This window comes from Chaetodon auriga, chromosome 18, assembly GCF_051107435.1.
Source record: "Chaetodon auriga isolate fChaAug3 chromosome 18, fChaAug3.hap1, whole genome shotgun sequence".
Classification (NCBI taxonomy): Eukaryota; Metazoa; Chordata; class Actinopteri; order Chaetodontiformes; family Chaetodontidae; genus Chaetodon; species Chaetodon auriga.
In genome coordinates, this window is record NC_135091.1 from 1008919 (window position 1) to 1029191 (window position 20273).

Here is a 20273-nt window from a genome sequence, read left to right on the forward strand (position 1 = left end):
CTCGATGTTCTGAAAATGCACAGACTGGAACGGTGAAACCGGCTGCGGAGCTCCGTAAAGCCGAGGAGAGCGTGGAGGTTCACCACCGCCTCACGGTGTCATTTCAAACATGTCCTGATTGGTCCATGGAAGTACATGACATCATCTCTTCAGACCAGAAAGAACACATGGCAGGCACCGTTGCAGCATGTGAAATAACCCAACCTGTTGTCCCTGTGGAAGGAAGTGGTGCTTTCATGTCAGTCAGAGGCGGATTGAGACGTTTCATGGCCTTTAAAGGACGATCACAGAGGAGCAGATGAACAGAGGAGGAGCTTCACGCTCTTCAAAAGCTCAGTTATCACAGGACATCGAGCCGGCTGTCCCTGCACTGACTGGACTGTGGTCATGAAGCGAGTCTGTGACGTAAAGACGAGTTTATGACTGCTGTTGTTGTTTGGGTCGGCCGGATTGGTGCTGAGTGGAGAACAGCGCCCTCTGCAGCCTAATGGAGAGGAAGGTGAAAACCACAGGACATTCAGACGTTTGTGATGGATTCATTCAGCTTCTCACTGCTGAACATTTATTTTCCTGCAGTTTAAAGACAGTTCATTATGAAGTGGCTGATTTTACTGTGAGCAGATTCCCTCCAGGTTCAGTTTTGTTTGAACAGAGTAAAAAAGCTTCCTTGTCCTGGTTACGAGCACTGATCCACCTCAGGGTCGAACGGTCAAACACTGGTCCTGTTTTTGATAATGTGGCTGTTTTCAGCCTCTCTCCTCTGAAGAAGCCTTACATTTTTGGGAAAAGCCGTTTCCTCCCTTGTGGGGAGTGACAGTCTGAACAGAGTTACAGGTAGCTTTTAAAAGGTTCGACTCTCTGTGGATGCTTGCTGCCACAGGTTTTACACGTATTTTTCTATTTTCCGCTGAGGCCTGAAGTCTGTTCAGTTGGTTTTCTCATCACGCCGACAACCTGGCAACCAGACGCCGTCTGATTCAGAGACTCTGTGTTCTTTGTCTTCATATCGCTGATGAATAAATGGCAGAACAAAATGCAGGAAGAGCCAAAAAAAACCCCAAAACAGATTTGCTTTGTTCTGAGCTCAGCATTAATATGAGGAAACGGCATTTTTCTCATGAGGTTTGAGGCTGTTTGAATATGAAGCTCACTGTGGACTGAAAGTGGCTTCACCTCAGGTCAAACAGACGAGGGTGAGGAGACGAGGAAACGAGGAGTGAGGAGACGAGGGTGAGGAGACAGGGGGTGAGGAGACGAGAAGTGAGAAGACGGGGAGTGAGGAGACGAGGAGTGAGGAGACGGGGTGAGGAGACAGAGGGTGAGGAGACTCAGACTCAGTTCATGATGATACACTGACAGCTCCAGGTTACTTGTCTGAAGGCTGTTTGCATGGAACTGAGTGTTTAGAAAGAGCCTTTGATTGTGAGAATATGGTAGTGGATGGATGGATGGATGGATGGATGGATGGGTGGATGGATGGGTGGATGGATGGATGGATGGATGGATGGGTGGATGGATGGATGGATGGATGGGTGGATGGATGGATGGATGGATGGGTGGATGCCCCTTTCATACCAATCATGATCCTCTCACCTGTCACCAATGAGCCTGTTTACCTGTGGAATGTTCCAAACAGGTGTTTTGGGAGCGGATGAGATGGAAGTGGTTGTCCTGTTGAAACAGTCATCTTACGAACTCGACTCTCTGGAGGAAACGGTGCGTTTGTTGGGTCCCGTTTTTTAACACATTTAAGGCACATTTAGCGTTTATGACAGCAGATCTGGAGTCGACTCAGAACGAAGTGCAGAGCCCGTGTTCACTGTAATAAACAAACGTCGCCCAGTGTAACAGCGGAGCTCATTGATGAGTTTTTAATTTGTTTTTTGGACAATGATGGAGCTCTGCGGCACAGAGCAATGAGACACATCCAGCTCCACACACACACACACACACACACACACACACACACACACACACACACGCGGGCGCCTGTTAGCAGGATCAGCTCATTGTTCTTTGTGGGATTTGTTGATGGTAACATGCAGAGTATAACCGTGGACTCGGCCTTCGGAGTCATCGGAGTTGTTCTGCTCTGCTCTGTCGCTTCTTCTTCTTCTTCCTCTTCTTCTTCTTCTTCTTCCTCTTCTTCCTCTTCTCTCTGTCGCCTCACAGACTCCTCCTCGCAGGTTTAATCAGCGACGGCGTGTCGAGCAAACATGCGCTGAGCGTTCCTCAAGTGCAGCTCTTCAAAACAGGAGCCACCATTTCCACCCTCTTGATCCTCACAGGCTAATGAGAGCTAAAATCCCTCAACCCTCTCCCTTGTTGTGAAAAGCCTCTTTGTTGGCATGGCAACCCCCCCCCTTTTACTCCACCCGCTCTGCTGTTGGTGCTCCGAACACGTCGAGCGTGTGCGTGTGCAGAACGTCACGCATCATGAAGGATGAGACCTCACGGACTCAAACTGTTCGATGAGTGAAGTTTTCGTTCACGTTTGAGTCCAGACTTTTTTCACAACGTTAACTCGATTACAGCAGATTAGGAATAAATATCAAGATCAATACTTGTGTTTATTCCCTTTCATCAACGAGACGGCCTAAAGTGGAGCGCCTCTTTGTTCGCTGAGCTTCCCGTCAGTACGCTGAAGCTTCGTGTTGTTGTGCAGCTTCTAATTGATCTCAGTAGATGCAAACTGCCCGCAGGCTGTTTGTGCTGCCACCTGGACGTGTGCAGATCAATGACTGAAGCATTTTTGTTGTGTATTTCTATAGAAGCAGAGCTTCGAAGCTGATTTTGGGATGTTCTCATGTTTGCATTTCCACAAACCTCCGGGAAACAATTTCTTCATATCGACGTTTTCTTTGCATCGCTGCACCTTTTAATGATTTTCTGATTGATTTAAGGAGGCCCTCCACATGTCAATGATGTAAGCCTCCCTGATGGTACTTCCATGAAGTCCCCATTTGCATCTTACCTCAGGCATGACTAATCAATCAGCAGCATGATGATCAGTCCAACTGGCAAACACATTACTGTTTGTAATTGGTTTATGCAGAAGTCCTGTGATGCGCTTGGGCGTGTCATCGGGGAGTAATCATCTGTCATCGCCGCACGCTTCGGCACGAGTCTCAACGTGAGATGAGACGAGCTGCCGTCAGCACGAATGACAACACCTGAGCTCAGGTGAGATGGACGGCAGTGTTTGAGAAAGTGAGTCGATCTCTGACTCTGAGTTCATGTGGAGAAATCAAACTAAACGTGACCAGTTACTCTCCCGATCTTTGTCACTAAAACATCAATTTCTGTCCAATCAGAGACGCTGTCCCACTGCACCGCTTTGTGCTGCTAATCAGCCTTTACGCATCACCCACATCAGGGTGTGTGGCGTCCTATGGAGCTAACTGTGCCTTGTTAATTGTGCCAAGCCGTTCAAAGTGTCATTACAGTAATGTCTTCTGCACAGACTCTGGTTAGCAGGTTAGAGGCAAACACACTCAAAAACAGCCAGTTTATGGATCGAATGACGAATTGAGAAAATAATTAGCAGATTAATTGATAGTAAAAATAATCATTAGGTGCAACCCGAGAATGAAAACTCCTGCAGGCGACAAAATTTCCACTGCTGCTGTTTTAACAGGGTTGCCAATGAATTGCCATTGAGAGCAGGTAAAGTTAGATTTTTCAAGCCCTCTGATTGGAGAGAGCTGAGATGCCTATCAGAGAGACAAAGTGGAGGCAGACCTGGTTCTCTGCTGCTTCCTGTCAAACAGAGAGAGGTCAGGAGGCCTGACAGACTCTCAGCCTCTTGCTGTGCTGCTGTCAGACTGACTGAGTCGAGGTGTCAGTCAAACAGGAGTCCGAGCAACTGCCCAGCACATCGGGAAACGAAGCAGCCGCTTGAAAGAAGAGATGCTTTTCACAAGGACGAACGCAGACGACACGCCGACCAGCACGCGGAGTTTCAACCATCAGCATACGGTCAGAGACTGACATGACATTCAGTGGAAAGCTGCTTCAAACGGCCTTTTAATGGCTCAGAATAACTCTGACATTTCTGCTCACTTCATTGTGCTTTTGTTGTTTTTTTAAGCCTAATTTTGAAAGAAATGGTGGTAAATTAATAGCAGCTGATGTAAAACGTGCACATTCGTGAGCTTTAGAGGTGCTGGGAGATGATTCCTTTAACTTTCTTTGGCCTCTGCTTCCAGTCTGAACACTCACGTCACTTCTAAACATTTGAATCAAAGGAAGAGAGAGGCGAACGCTGACAGACAGGGGGAGGAAATGGGTGAAAGGAGATCAACGCAGTCCAGAAAAGGCCTCTTTGATGCATATATTCATATATTTCAAAGGCAGGTTTGGTCACATTAATAGCAGGGATGCCGAGCAGGCAGACAAACATCACCTGGATTGTTTTGGGCGGTGCTGACACACACTGACCTTTCTGATGAACACTTAAATGCAGATTTCTACGTTCAGAGCTCCGGTGCTGATGGCGGGGAGGCACACAAACCTTGTTAGGATTTCTATGATTGCTCCAGCTTTATTATTCCCTCAGAATGCACAAAGTGTGCGTATTAAAGCTGACCCGTGGTTAAAACGTGGGATTCTTTCCCTCTCTGCATGTGAAACAGTTAAAACACGCTGTGGTGTGTCGACATGCTGCTGCAGCCTGGTGTCATTACCAGCAGCTGAAAATGAACCGTGGAGCTCTCCCCAAAGGCTCCCTACTTAACAAAGCTCACGATTGGCTACGGCGAGCTGGTGGAGAGACATTGTGCTGATTGATAGGACACTTGCAGGCAGAGGAAGCCTGAGGAAGGAGACAACCAAAGTCCAAATGTGGTCTGTGTTTGCGTGGCTGTGCGGCGTGGACCGCGTTCCATGGCGCCGCTGTTGTGCTGCAGTATCTCATCATGCCAGTCCCGCCTGTAATTTGATGTCTTTGTTTGTTTTGCTGCAGACTGCTCAGTGTGCTCTGCTGTAATCTGGACTCCTTTCTGCTGCTGGAGAGCCAGTACAACATCTGCTCCCTGCTGCTGCAGAGCCAGAGGGAGAACGTCACCGAGCCGGACGCCAGCGGAGGGTATGAACCCGCAGACACCCACAGCCAGCCACGCAGTGATGTCATTATCTGTGTCTGAGCCGTTTGTCCAACCTGCAAAAACAAAATGATAAATGATGTGAAAATGCTCATACAGAAATACATTCAGAAATATTTACTGTTAGTCATGTGATTCTCTTTCATTACTGTCCTTTTCCCAGTCCCAGTGCATGATGGGAACAGTCAGCTGAAACTTATGTCACAATGTCCTTAGAGACAAATGTAGAATAACTCATAATCTAATTTAATATAATCTGAAAACACAGGAAGTCTCATTTTAGTGAATATTAATGTCATATCTGTGCACTGTGTGGTGCTGGAGCTGGTTAGCTTAGCTTAGCTTAGCATAAAGACTGAAAGCAAAGGAGAATGGTTAGCCTGGTTAAAACAGACGGTCTGTGCTGTCACTGGAGCGTGAATGGGTGAATGTGGAGTGGTGAACCTGGCGTCCTCTGGCCTTCATGCTAAGCTAGGCTAACCAGCACAGCTCCATAGTGCTCTGAAAACAAATCAGCGTGTTTCCTCAAATCGAACGCACTTCCTGCACTTCGGCCTCGCGTCTGTTCCGGAATGTTCAGTTCATCGTTTCCGAAGCGTAGGCGGTCGCCCTCTCGCCGTCTGCTGCTCCGTACATCATCCCGATGTGACAGAACACTTTACAATTTAATCATCGCTCGCATGAGAAATTGTTTGTTTGTTTGCCTTGTCACAAATAAAAAGAAATAAGGCGGAAGCGCAGTGAAAAGGCCATTTGTGAAAGTGGGTGTTGAAGAGCTCCTTTCTCTGGGTGATGGCTGGCAGAGGCCCGGCTGCTGCTGCTGAATGGAAATGGCCCTGAAGTGCCGACTCACATTGTGTTCTGGAGAGTGATGACTTGTTAATTTATTCTCCCTTCCTGCCCTCCTTGTCCTCTGTTATCATCACAGACATCATCTCTCTTTTTCTAACCCTCATCTTTTCCTCCCTCTCTCTTCAGTGTTTTTTTTTTTTTTTTTTCCTGCTTCCTGTTGTGCGTCGCTCTTCCTGACTCTCTTTGTTTTCAGTCAGTGCACTCGCCACGTTTCGTTCAACCCCTGCTGGGACTTTTTTTGTTTTATTCACAAAGAAATGTATGCAAATTTCATTTTATGGCAAACAGGCCCTTTAAAGTCACGCTGTAGAAAAAATAGTCCCCTTTATTACCAATTTCAAGCCCAAATTGCTTCAGCTATGAGACCGATCCGCCAAGGCTGACACCCCTGGACCCTGAAGTGCCTTTATAATTGGAGAGTTCTGTGATCTTATCTAAAATTCTACATGGACACTCGTCTCTCTTTCTTTTCTAACTCGCCTTGCAGCAGCGATATAGTCAGAGTCATTCAGAGGCTTCACAAAGTCTTTTAAAAGACTTTTCAAAAGAAACTTATCTGAGCTCCAGTAAACTGCGGAGCGTCTGACGTGGCGGTGAACTGGAGGGCCATAATGATGCGTGTATTTTACTCGTCATGACGGGACCGGCTTGCCGTCTCTTCCTCGTGTGGTCGTCCTGTCCCAGATCTCAGTGCAGCTCGAGGTCCTTCTGTTCGCCTCTGTCCTTTCTTTCCTCGTCTTTGTCTGATCGCTTTGTCTTTCTGTGAAACCTTCTCAGGGAGTTCATCATCGACGGCCTGTCGGTGGAGAGGAATCACGTGCTGGTCCGTGTCAGCGTGGTGGGGGGTCCGTCCGAGAGGAAGCTCCCCCCTCGAGCCCTGCAGGAGGTCAGCTGTGCTCTGTCTTTCCGCTGTCGGTACAATCTGTCTTTCTGCTTTTAAAGCAAAGAAAATCAGGGTCAGGTGTGTTTTATTCGTTATTCACTGAAGTAAGAAAAACCTTTAATATACGAAAATACTTTAAAACAAGTCAAGCTATGAACAAGCTAAACGCTACAACAGGGCTGCCCAGAGCGCGGCCCGTGGACCAAAGCTGGGCCACCACAGAGTTCGATTTGGCCGACCTGAAATGTAAAAAACATAAAAGAAATTGCTGTTTATGTTATTTGACATAAATGCCCTTCAGTCGGGTCTCTACTGATGGATTATTTTTTGTAGTCTGAGCGTGAAGAGCGACACTTTGTGCAGGAGGTCGGTCGCTTCAGGGGCGCTGCCGTCGTTTAGCGTCGTAACAGCACAGCAGGCGTTTCCTTCGACCCTCCGTCAATGTCCATAAAGTTTGCACACGTCTGTCCTTCGTCCACAGCAGCGGCAGCATGGCTGTGAGGCTGCGGTGGACAGATGTCTTGGAGACATTTCAGTGTCCAAACATCCTTTGGTGAGATGTTATTTTCCTAAAAACGGTTCAGACAAACACGCCGAAGCCTCGCCGCTGGAGGTCTGTTTGTCGAGCTGCAGGCCGACACGAGCCGACGTCGCCGTTTATTGGACGTTTGTGCTGCGATTGCTTCTCATCACATCGTTCACAGGGTTTGTTTTTCCTTTGTTCCGAACTGAGAATAAAAACCTTGAAATGGAGAAATTTGCAGTTGCTGCTGTGTAAAAGTCACTGAACAGATTAATTTCCTTTTAATCTGCTGTGTAATTATTCTTTAATCACAATATTCAGATTTTTTCATCAACACAAACTCGTTCTTCCTCCTCTGTGCTCAGCCGTTGTGCCAGCAGGGCTCCAGTCGCCGCCGGACGCCTGCAGCCTTATTTACTCGCCACGTTTTGGGATAAATATCAATTATTTAGTTGTTGTTTATGCAGAGCGCAAAACAGGAAACCAATTTACACCGAGGTCAAGGAAAGGATGTGAGAGCGGTTTGTGAAGGAGAGAGTGTCAACGGATGAGCCTCCTTCTGTTTCTCATCGAGCTGTTAAAGACACTGATTGTGAGTGAAGTTCATGAAGCAAACCTGAAGCTTCACTGCAGTGAAATCATGGTTATTCCTGACATTTCAGACGGTCTGTCAGAATATTCACCAAATGCATTTCAATCATGTTTAGACTTCCAGTTTGGACCAAGTAAACGATGTTCGATTTATTGTGCTGCTGCAGAACACAAAGCTATGAAAAGTGTTCAATATGCACTGAAGAAGGTTGTTCTGGGACTTTAGCCTTTAGACTTTATTCCACCGTGAGTCAGTCAGGACACATGTTGAGTTTCGCTCTTTTACTCTAAATGGCTCAAAGTTTTTGCTGAATGATTTGAATGAATGATTTGCTGCTGACGACCTGAACTCGAGTGTGTGAGGAGAAAACAGTCAAACGTTCAGCACATCACGTCTCGTTGCTGATGCTGTACATTGATTGGATGCGATCACCAGCGTCTAACCGTCACCCAGAGCTTTACCTGCGTCCGAGCAGCACATCACCTGAGCGACAGACTCAAACACCTGCAGGCATCGTGGTGAGCAGAGACCATGTTAACGTTTAGAGCGCTGTGCGATGACTCGAAAGTTACGGTTAAAGCTGAGATGTGACGAGCGTACGGAGCGCAAACGGGCTCTAAAGAAAAGAAATAATGACTTGATAAACTGCTGCCGGCTCGACGTGAACAATCACTCCGTAATGAATCCATTGTCCCTGTTTAACTGCACCGTTCATGGTTTGAAATGATCTTCATTGGCTGTCATCAGACAGTTTTAAGTATATTAAATTACAAACAAATGCAGCAGAATGACACATCAGTTACCGGGCAGACTCATTAACAGCAGTGCAGAAACCAGTCTGAAGACAGAAGTTTAATCAGGAGGGCGTGAAGACCTCCAGCAGTCAGCTTCCGTCCATGTCTGTATGTGCGTGGAGATGTCAGTCAAACGGTTTGTGTGTCTGCTCGTTCCAGGGGGAGGATCCTTACCCCTGGCCCATGTTTTCAGGCTGCCCTCTGCCTCAGTGCTACACTTCAGAGCCACCGGAGGTCCACCAGGACTCACGGGGTAAGATGACGGAGTCTCCACTTGTCTGCTGCATTGTTGTCATTTTTCACTGATACCTTCTTCCTGTTGCTCAGACTCTGAGATCAGCGCGTTTCTGGGATCATCTGAAGACTCAAAGGATGAGGACGGCTGGATGGAGAACTGCCGCAGACTCTACTGCGAAGCCATGACCTCCAAACCCAACGTGGTGACTGGAAAAGGTGAGACACTGTTCCACTGGGTCGCCGCGGGCTTCCCTTCTGTCCAGGGTTTCCGACCTTCTCACAGAGTTAAACTTAAAATTAACTTGTAGTTAAGAAGAGCTCAGCATGTGTCATGAAGGGTAAACTCTCTGTTCCTTGATTATTTGACAAGGCATTCTGGGTAATGAGTCTTTGAGTCTTTGGCTGCAGGAGTTTGTTGAAGGAGAATCACATGTGCACTGTATCAGTCAGCAGCTAGCAAGCTCCAAGCTATCCAAAAGCTAACACAAACAGGTGGATGAATTACAGTCTTGGACAACAAGCAGCGACAGTTTCATCGTCTTCACGGGCTCGAACTCACGGCGCTCCCTCACTCACACATTTCAGTTTGCTCTCACAGATTTAAAGTATCCGGAGGTCGAACTGATCAGGGACGACGCTCATTCTCAGTGCAGCTTTAGCTGAAGGAAGGCGTGAAGATGACCTGAGCGTTTCAGAGACACTGATGCATTTACACCCTGTAACATGTCTGAATCCACTGAGATCTAATCCATCTCCAGCTGACGAGCAGCTACGCGCTAACCTCGACACACAGATGGACCAACCCGAACGCATCAGTTCTGGACAGATTTCTGGGCTCTGGACTGATTCTGCTCAGGATCTCGGCCGGCCGTCGTCTCTGCGGGGAGAAGCCAACAGCAGTCCTTCCTCCTGAAGACGAGGGCTGTTCACAGATGGCCTGTTGTGTTTGTGAGAGGAGGGCTGAGCGAATCGATGCGCTGAGTGCAGCTCTGCAGTGAAATAAGATTTTATATGGTAAAAATAAAACTAAAAAAATCAATATGTGGCGGTCGGTGTTGATATTATGGCGAGCTCCCACAAATACATCAACGTATGGGAAACGCTGCACCATTCTGTGTCCACGTGGACATTTTCCACTCGCAGATCCATGTTTATGGTGAAGAGTGAGCAGCAGGAACGTGAGCTCCTGCATGTCCATGACGTAGATCTGATGTCCAGACCTTTAGAGAACGCTTTGACAGCCACCATGAGAGTGAACTGCTGTTCAGGACAGAAACACACTGAAGTGAAGGAGCGCTGACAGGCTCGTCGTGAATGCATGAACCATACTGTGATTTCATCCTTTCATCAGCGCTCTGCTGAGCTGCTGTGAAAGCGTCATTTCAGGCTTTTCACTGGAGGATTTATGGTCTGTTCTCTCTGCTGTAGAAGAGCTCTTTCACTCGGCGCCTCATTAAACACGCCCAGGCTGGCATTCTGCTTTTTAAGAAACATCCAGTGAAGGAAATCGTAGCAATTATAGTCGAACAACTAAACAAACCAACTTATGAGACAATTTATTGAGCTTCTACGCCGAGTATGACGACACTGTGATCATCGCTGTCTGAGCGGCCTCGACACAGCTGTGAGACAAAAGCGATGACGAGGGAGTTCACTGTCAGACCGCTCACCACGAGAACTGTTTGCATGTTACACACCTCACTGTCTCATCAGCTGATCGATTGCTTAATTGTCTTCCCTCAGCAGCTCGTCGATGAGACGCGGTCGCTTGTGCTCAGAGTGTTCTCTCATCTGATGGCCTGAGTCGCCGCCGCAAGGCCACGTTTAAACACACAGCAAGTGACTGTGGGTGGTGTCGTCACGTGACGCTGGAAGCGAAGTCGTCCGGTTTGCTTGAGAGCAGTCGGTGGTGGTGAAGCTGAAAACGTGCACGTTAGCGAAGTGAAGCGCAGCGATGGCGCTTGTGTACACGTGCTCCTGCAGCTCGGCCGTGACCTTCTGCCTCATCCGTCATAGATTCAGAGCTGCTTCGTGTCAAACTGTCCATGTGACTCATGAATCTTTTGGCCTTTTTTATGTGGGTGACTCAGAGATGCACATTAAACACACACACTGTACAGCTCACAGCTTTCCGGTCCACTGACACTGAAACTGGGCCGCTGAGCGGAGAACGTGACCGGATGCTCTCCACCTTCTATAAATAAAGTCAAGACGCTGATGTGTTTGACCTCCATGTTTGTCGCTGTACGAGCATATCTTTTATTGTGTGTGTGTGTTTTCTCTCCCCAGTGCTGGCTGACCTTCTGGAGAAGGTTGTGGTCCATCTATCGAACTCCTCCAGCGAGTGCTTCTTCTCTCCGGCCCAGTACAAAGGTCAGTGAGGAAGAGGAACACGTTGAGCTTTCTAAAAGAACCAAAGGGCTCTCTGTGGATCAGAGAGTCAGCCAGGTCCTCTGGACACGGGGCTTAAATCTGACCTCCAAACAGGGAGCATGGGGGCCCACGACCCATGAGGTTTGGTGGTCTGGTGTGTCGGCAGGTGAAAGAGGGTGAACTGATGTGGAGTTCAGTGAGTACGTAGACTGATGGAGGTGGTCCAGAGCTGCACGGCTGGGTTGACAGCAGGACCTCAGGCCAACCATCTATGATTGATGTTTCTGTTGCATCATGGCATCTGCGCTCATACTGTCTGAGCAGGTCCATGTTGTCCCCTCAGCTCCGCTTGGACAGTGTGAAGTCATGTGGAGGCGAGCCTCGATGGGAGGGACCCAGTCGCTCATCTGGGGGGTGGAGGGTGTCTGGTTTGGTACACAATCTATAGCTCCTCATTCAGTGTGAATATCTTTGACTTGAGCTGACTGAATGTCTCTAACTCCCACCTTCAGAGCACCTGAACAGCAGACGGGTTAACGGGGGGTCTGATGGGGGGTGCGGGGCTTTAGCCAGGCTGGTTCAGCAGGCGGCAGAGAGCTGCTGACCTTGACTGGAGCGAGTGGATGGAAGCCCTGAAGGCTCCCCACTCAAAGCCGGACACCCTGAGGTGTTTGTGACCTCTCTGTGGAGGTGGCTGAGGTAACTGAAGAGCTCAGCAGTCTGCTGTGCATAAGTTCAAACTTCAGCCTCGTTTGTGTCTCAGTTTCACACACGACTCAGTTGAAACAGGCTGCAGCACACACACGGCGTCCTCCATCGATCGCTTGTTAAACAGCTGAATGGTGACGGCCGGGATCGCCTGAAGCAGCTGACAGAAAACTGATATTGGCCTGCTGACATGTGACCCGTTCACAGGTAACGTAGAAGAATCAGACCTGAGACTTGATCAGTGCCACGATGGAAGATTTAAGATGACGTCTCGTGAAAATAACACAACGTGCCTCAAACTGCATCGATAATATTTGACTTGATGAGGAAACGGTCGGTTTGGTTCCATCATCAGATGTTTCCCACACTACAAGCTGCATGACTGCTGCTTAAACACACATTCTCCATGCATGCAGACGGAAATAAATCAAGCACGTACTTCATGTGACTTCCTGTTTGCACAGCTGACAGCTCTTCATTGGACCGACGCCGAGCAGCAGATGCACAAAAGTCTCCAAAGTCTGAAGGAACGGAGACGTTTCTCAGGTTATGATATTGATATGTAGATAATGGGATGGACTCAAGGACTGATGCTACAGCCCGGTCGGGGTGGAGGAGTGTTGTCTTGACATGGTGAAGCCTCTGATGGTTAGTCTTTGTTGACGAACCTCTTCAGCGTCGTGTGGAAGTCACGACCGTCCTCGTCATCTTCAGCGTTTTCCCTCCGGTCAAAACGAGCTCCGTCTCTACTTTCAGACTGGTGAACGGTCTCAGGCGGTCGGCTCGTTTGGTAGCCGGTGGGCTGAACAACCTGATCAGACTGACGGCAGCTCCAGAGAAAAGCTGCTGATCAGTAAAAAGTCAGAAAAAAGTGTAAATCCTCCTAAAGGTTTTGAAGTGCTCCTTCCATCACTCGTCTTATTTTACAGTTTAAACTGACTCTTCATCTCTTTCCACAAGTTTTAATAACAACAAAGAGAAATATTCCCGCTTCATTACTTCCAACACGCAGCAACAAATCCCCTCAAAATCCTCTTATCAAGGGATCCCTGAATGAAATGAATTAGCTCTTTATGTTGAATCAATCCTGTCACATTAGCTTAAATAACAAACAGCCTCAGCATTGATGCTGTTGTGTCGGTGCCAAATGTTTTAAATCAATTCATCGCTGGAAATAATGGAAATCACATCTGAATTCAATCACTTGTGCTGAGGCCTCCGCTCACATCGTGGTTTAATGCCAGCTGCCACTGATCAGTGACATGATTCAAGCACTGGAGGTGATGAACCAGAGGACATACGTTCACGTCGAGCAGGGAGGTAAAAGTGCAGCGACAGAAGAAGAAAAGACTTTGATGACTGCGGACTGGATCAGCTGATCGGTGTCATGTGGTCGGCTTCTTCTCCCACATCGAGCGACTCAAACGAGCACATTCATCGAGCGGAACGTGAAGCGGCGTCTCACAGGAAGAGAAGGAAGCGGTGGCTCTTCATCTTCATTTGTGAGAGTTACCACACGTCTGCGGTGTGTTCCTCCGCTTCTGCTCACGTGGGCTCACATTGGATGTTTTACAGGGATTCTTTGTCCTCTGAGCTGATCAGACCGTGAAGGACGGCGGCCTGAAAGACTCATCAATGAACAAAGACTCTGCAGACCTTCACTTGTTCTTGCAGGTAATTTAGTGGAGAGATGATGTGATGCAGGTGTCAGTGAAGATCAGTCACTGTGTAGAGTCACCAGGTGTTTTACCTGTGCTCCTCCTGCTCCGACCACACCAGCCAGCAGCTGTTAGTCGTACTCTGTCAGCTGCACCAAAATGCTAGAAAACATTTGTATTCGGCCCGTTTCTGTCCATCAAAGTACAGAACGGCTTTGAGTTTTCACTCTTGTCCATATTAAAACGATAAAAGCTCAGCTCTCCTCACATCTGTTTACCAAAACTGACAATTAGATGACTGACTGCGTCACTTTTGACCATTTCCCGTGGCTCAGTGCACCTTTACGGCTTTTAAACTCCAAAACTACCAAAGAGCTGCATTAACGTTCAGATCTGCTGCTCCTCTGAGTGGATTATCTGTCTGAGTGGAAGAACTTTGTCTTTGGACTGTGAGTTCACCGTTTGAGGCCACCTGATGACAAGATTGGTCCCAGTCGTTGGAGGAGGCGTCGGCAGCTGTGACCACCTGCAGGCTCATTCATCAGATATGAGGGCAAAAGACAATGTGATATAAACTGTGTAGAGGATTCAAAAAGAGGACAGACGTGAGGTAAATAGAATAAAACAATAATAAAAAGTTAGAGCTGTGAATAAGTAGCTCCAGGTTTGATCTAATAAAAGGCAAACGAGGAGCTGAAGCTGACCTCAGATGATCTGGAAGTTTGCTTCATATGAGCCGAACACAGTCAGAGGACATGTGATCGACCTCCCGCCGATGGAAGCGGTGGCAGATACCTGCGAGCTGCGTCAGAAGGAGCACCTTCAAAGGTAGTTAGTGTGGGACTGAAGGCGATGCGCCCTCTGCGAGCGCTGCGCAGGCTGTGATTGGCTTTAAGTGTGTCTCTGTATTCAGACCAGCGTCCCCGAGCGACGAGGGACAGCAGATAGCTGGAGTGAAAGGACGCCGGCGCTCAGTTGAATTAGTCGAGTCCTCTCTGACAAGAAGACAGTGAATAAACGCAGCATCTGTCTGTAGTGTTTCTGCAGCCTGAAAAATGAATCAGAGGGATCTGAAGGGGAAGTGGAACGTGTTCAGCGTGCTTTTATTCATTATGGATCGACCAATGAGGAGAGGACTTGTCAGCTGGCCCTTTTCCACCGAAGGCTGCTGGGACGTTTCTGTGGGTGCTGTCTGTCTCTCTGAGGCGCCGCTGATGAAGAGTCTTAATGCTGCTGTTTGTTTTGATCATTTATTAATCAGAGTTCACTCACACACTTCAAAGTTGTTGATTTTTCCACTTTTTTCATGCTTTTACACGTCGTTTTTAGAAGCGAGCGCTGCTCATTTACATCATTTTATTCCCAGCGAGCACTTCCAGCGTGTCGTCCTCGCACACTTTGAGACCGGCTGATTAAGATTTTAGTCAAGTTTTTTTTTGTCCTGACACACAAATTATACATCACAGTCAGTTATGTTAATTCGCAGTGCAGGGCCAACAGAGAGGGTACGAAAGGAACGGGATGGGTTCAAGGCTTTGCTGTAAACTTAAAAAAGTCAGGTGGAAACATGAAATAAAAACTAAAAACTGTTTTGTTGGTGCTTGTTTTGCTGCAGTTTCTAGAGTCTCTGACACTTTGTGCAAATTTAGAGTGGCTGCAATCATTAGAAAGAGCAGTTTGAAAAACACCAGAGTGGATTTAAGACACAAAAATACTCACAAATAATCGTTTGTGTCCGACAGTTTTCTCCTCCGAGAAGCTGAATCAGCTCCTTAAAAACTCTGCTTCACTGAAAAATCCAGAATATATGAATATGAAAATACTGTTTATGTCAAAAGTTGGACTGTGGGACAGACTGTAGACGCAATGCCACTGGTTGCAAAAAGAAGTCTGATTGTATGGAAGCCTATGAGAAAATGACTTCCACCTGATGTGTTACGTCAGTGAAGTTTCTGATGAGTTTCAGTCGTTTCTTCAACACACGCGAACACCAGCTTTTCAGTCAGGTCGAATCAGGATGGAGGCTCAGCGATCTGTACTCTCCCCTGCCCCACCCTCGTGTCCAAATATGGTCACGTTCTCTCCAAAAACCAGGATGGCAACGGCCATAATCCCAAACTGGAGGCTTCACACTAAATGACGTCACAGTGAGTTTACAGGTGTGCGTCACGAGTTTTGGGAAAGACAAACAAATTTTTCTTATAACGAGTGGTCTCACCTGAGCATCTCATCTGGGCTCAGACGTGTCGGCAGGAAATCCCTCGCCGGTGCTGTCGAACAGACGCCGTCCTATTAAATCTGCGACGCCCTGAAAACGGTTTTTCACCTGCTGCTCCAGCATCAAACCGGAATATGAGCCCACGTTTCTACATGTCCTCATTGCTTTTAAAATGAAGGTTCTCTGGTGTCCTTTCTGTTTCACTCACACACACACACACACACACACACACACACACAGCTATTCCATTTTCCCTCTATTATTCCTCTCACCAAATAGAGCAGGCAGCTGTCAGGCCTCTTGTTGAATTCTGCAGTCTGCCAGTTGTGTGTGTGTGTGTGTGTGTGTGTGTGTGTGTGTGTGCGTGCGTGTGTGTGTGTGTGTGTGTGTGTGTGTGTGTGTGTGTGTGTGTGTCTGGTAGGAGTGTTTGATTGACGTACTCTACAGTCTCAGCCACTCTGCCCTACTCGAGTGCTCCCATTGTATGGAGAGCGCAGACTCATTTGCCGAGTATTAACCTCTGTCAGCTCTCTGCTCGGAGCTGTATCTCCTCACCCTTCATGGCTCTGCCTCCTGAAGGCAGCTGTCCAGCGCTCTCATTTATTTCAGCCGCCTGTTGAAATTGGGTGGCTGGAAACAAAGAGAGAGCTCCTTTTTATGCTTGTGTTACATCTTAATAGCTCAGATGGAGATCTGCGCCTTGCGAGCGAGCCCTCCTTCAATCGGGTTTCTCACCACGTTCTGCCTTTGGTGTGAAGCACTTCTGTCCTTTAAACAGCCAAAAAGCAAAAACACGTCAGCTCAATGCGACTGTGTTAACAGTGTACTTACATACGAGAAACCGTAGCCTTCTAAAATTGCTAAAAATCAAGAAAAACCTGCATAAAACAGGTACAGTACTCAGCAGTGGCAGGTTTGAAACAGAAGGCAGGATCAACATACAGGATATTTCAAAGAGGCAGAGTGATTTCAGTCCTGTACGTCCAGATTTCCACGCAGGCGGCCTCATTAACAAGCTCTCTCTCAGTCTGGATGCTCTCAGAGGCCCGAGGCTCGACTCCGGGATAAACTTCATCCTCAGGTCTGAGGGAAACACTGTGCTCCTGCCTCTGACGGCTGTGGTTACTTCGTGTTTCAGAGCACATTTGATATCAAAGCTTAGGACAAACACTGAATTGTTTAAGATCAAAGCAGTCGCTCTCGACCTCTCTGTGACCTCTGACCTCTGAAGTTTGGATGTCTGTCAGCTGTCAGACGTCTCTGAGACGCTTCAGTCTTCTCACATGGTCTCGTTCGTGTGGCCATAATTCCTAAAAGAAAACAAAAACAAAGTTTGAGAAACGTGTCAAACATGCAGAGCAGAGCTTTGTTTTTTCTTCTTTTCGACTCATCGACCATCTGAAAACCCTCTGAACTGATCTCAGGTGCACAGAAGTTTGTCCTTTGACAGCTGAAGTACATTTGGTGAGATTACACCTGTACTTTTACTCAAGAAAGATTTTAAATGCAGGATGTTTACCCTTTACTGCAGTAGAAGTACACAAGTCCAGCTGGTCAGGCGTTGTTGGTTTTGCTCCGTCATGCTGTGGTTTGACCACAGAGGAGGAGTTGAGGAGCAGCTCAGCTCCTCCGTCATGTCAACACTGAGGGTAGAAAAGCTCCCACCTGGATGTGACTCATGGAGGGAGACGTTTCCTGTGGTCTCATCCCCACACTTGATGAAGGTGTCTGATTGGTGGACAAAGGAGGGTCTCACACAGCCACCTGAGGGTCTCCTGTGCTCAGCGCAGCAGGATTGTCAGGATCCTGGAATCCACTGGAAGCCGAAGGCAGATGACTCTTCTTCACGTCCACAGTCAGTTAACAGCAGACTGTAACACAAATGTCAGGGAGTCGCTGCGTGTGCCGTCCTTCAGCAGCAGCTCCTCTTAACAACAGTTAAACGGTGGGATTGTAGTTGTTAAAGTAGACACCAGCGACACATGATGAAGAGGAGGAGGGACTAAATACAGCAGGAGAGCATTCATCTCCATTAGACAGTCGCCAGCATCGGCAGGAAGGTTTTAGAGCTCCTCATCCTGTATGTGAGGAGGGTGAGATGCCAACGCTCGCCGTCCTTCACGCCCTCGTCGAGCTGCTTTCCCTCAGTTAACACAGATTTGATGAGCTGTGATGAATCCACGTGGCTCCTCTCTGATTTCTCTGCGCTAACAGTGTTGAATTATCACTGGAATGTGAAGATTACAGCGACCGTATCGTCGTTTCTGCACCATTAGTCGCTCAATTGGATTTGAAGTTTTCCCCGCCACTCACGCCGTCTGGATGACACTCCTCATATTAATTGTAGAAATCTTCTCATCATGTCACCACAGACTGTCTGAAGCAGGGGATCCATTAGCACAGATGTGATGATATTATTTCCCCCACAGCCACAAAGCAGCGGAAACATCTTCCAAAACAAAATATCAGTCTTCCCGCAGTTATTGCTTCATTCATCCACACAATCACAACTGTAACTCCAAAAACTAATATGTTTTTATGATTCTGCGCTCTTAATGGTGCCAAGTAAGAGCCCATGAGAGGGCTGCTGGGGCCGATAGCTCAGCCATGTGTGCAGAGCCGAGGCCTGAGCGCGGAGCCTGCCCTCTCCAGTGTCTCCAGTGCTCCCAGTATCTGACTGCAGCAGCAGACAAAGTCTTGAGATAAAGAGCTTCCTCATTTCAAGATTTCATGCTGCTGTTTTTCTGCACAACTCCTCACTTCTGAACCTGTTCGTGGCTCCGCGGCTCTAAACCGTCATAATGCTGCTGTGGAATTACCCAGGCCGCTTTGATGGCGCCATCGCACAAACATCACAATTAACGCTGTAAAGCTGCAGAATTACCGAGACTCAACATCACATCTGTCGCCATGTTTTCTGTTTTCCTCGCTGATATCAGGGAGCGTTTTCCTCACTAACACTTCTCCTCTTTAATCGCCTTGTTTTGCAGCAGAGGAGCAGAGTGTGAGGAGTGCAGTGTTATCACCTGTGGAGCAGCTGGGAATCAACACCTGTCTCAGGTATGTGCAACTGTGAACACCTGAATTCTGCTGAGAAACGAAACGAGTACTGACGAAGGACCTGACTGATAAACTGTTAGCCTGTTAGCATGCTAACATCTGCTAATTAGCACCAAGTACAAATCCAGATATGCTGAAGGGAACAAGTCAGGGAAAGGTGTTTACTCATAAAAACTGACCCAAACTGGTTTTTTGGTCGAGTCCACCATTAACGAGCTGCTCATTAGCATTCATATTAGCAGCATATTGGCTCTTTATTAGTCACTGTGAAGTCTTTATTAATGTCTTATTCTCGTGTTCGGGTCATTAAGGCTTAACAGCTTCACTGTCTGTCAATAAGAAGTCATTAGGAGCTTATTGAAGTGTTTTAAAGTGACTAATAAGGAGCCAGTATGATGCTAATATGCATGCTAATGAGCAGCTGGTTGATGATGAATGCATGGACCTTCCTTTATTGTATTTGGTTAATGCTCCACAGACTTCACCTGCTGTCAGGTGGTTAAAGACCTCACCTGTCCTCTCTTTACGTCTGTTGATTTGAGTTTTCCTGAAGCTTCCAGAGCTTTTGTGACAGAGCCACATCAGCATTAACTTAAACTTAAACCACCTGCACTTCAGCTCAGTCAGCTCGCTCACCTACAGCGAGCGATGCCACGGTGACATCAAAGCTCACCTGAGAACCAGCTCCTCCTCACGGGAGATTACATTCAGTCTACCGCCATTTTCCATTTCACACTGAGCTCAGTCTGTAGTGTGTGTGTGTGTGTGTGCGTGTGTGAGTTGGGCTCTTTCTGACAGCACATTTACTTTTTAGGAGTAGTTTATGTGTTTTGCTCTCAGACTCGCTGAGGAAAAGCTTCGTTCTGGAGCTGCGTCGCCGCTGAAAAGGGAGAAGGTCACTGCAGTTCATGGTCCTCGTCCTCTGAAGGCCTCGGCCCACAAAGCCGCGTCCTTCAGAGGACGTGGTCTGTCCGCGCTGTGCAGTGTGTGGAGGCATCAGAAAAATGCAGAGGAGTCATATCTGCTCCTGCAGCAGAGTTGGACCCACACAGGTGCTGAAGGGTTCTCCTGTCGTTCCCATAACACTCGGCCGTTCTTAGTTTCCCCGTGAGGAGACCCTCTGACTGCGGTTCTCTGTTCACGCTGCTCATTTCTGTCCTTAATGACGCCCCGCTGCTACATTCCACACAGCAGAGGATATGACTCCCCTGAAGGGAGCTTTCAGAGGAAGAACTCAGAAACACTGAGTGCCATGTTTGCATTTTTGGTATCA

General features: G+C 47.7%; 1 protein-coding gene across 4 annotated transcripts in view; it reads left to right on the forward strand.

The window, feature by feature from the left end:
• Positions 1 to 20273, forward strand: part of tbc1d32 (TBC1 domain family, member 32) — a 50176-nt gene that overhangs the window by 17765 nt on the left and 12138 nt on the right. For all 4 annotated transcript variants that reach the window (XM_076756074.1, XM_076756073.1, XM_076756075.1 and 1 more), the window contains 6 exons: positions 4964 to 5086; positions 6732 to 6840; positions 8906 to 8999; positions 9074 to 9199; positions 11273 to 11356; positions 18931 to 19000. In XM_076756074.1, the coding sequence (XP_076612189.1) occupies positions 4964 to 5086; positions 6732 to 6840; positions 8906 to 8999; positions 9074 to 9199; positions 11273 to 11356; positions 18931 to 19000 (606 nt within the window). The remainder of the gene's footprint in view (positions 1 to 4963; positions 5087 to 6731; positions 6841 to 8905; positions 9000 to 9073; positions 9200 to 11272; positions 11357 to 18930; positions 19001 to 20273) is intronic.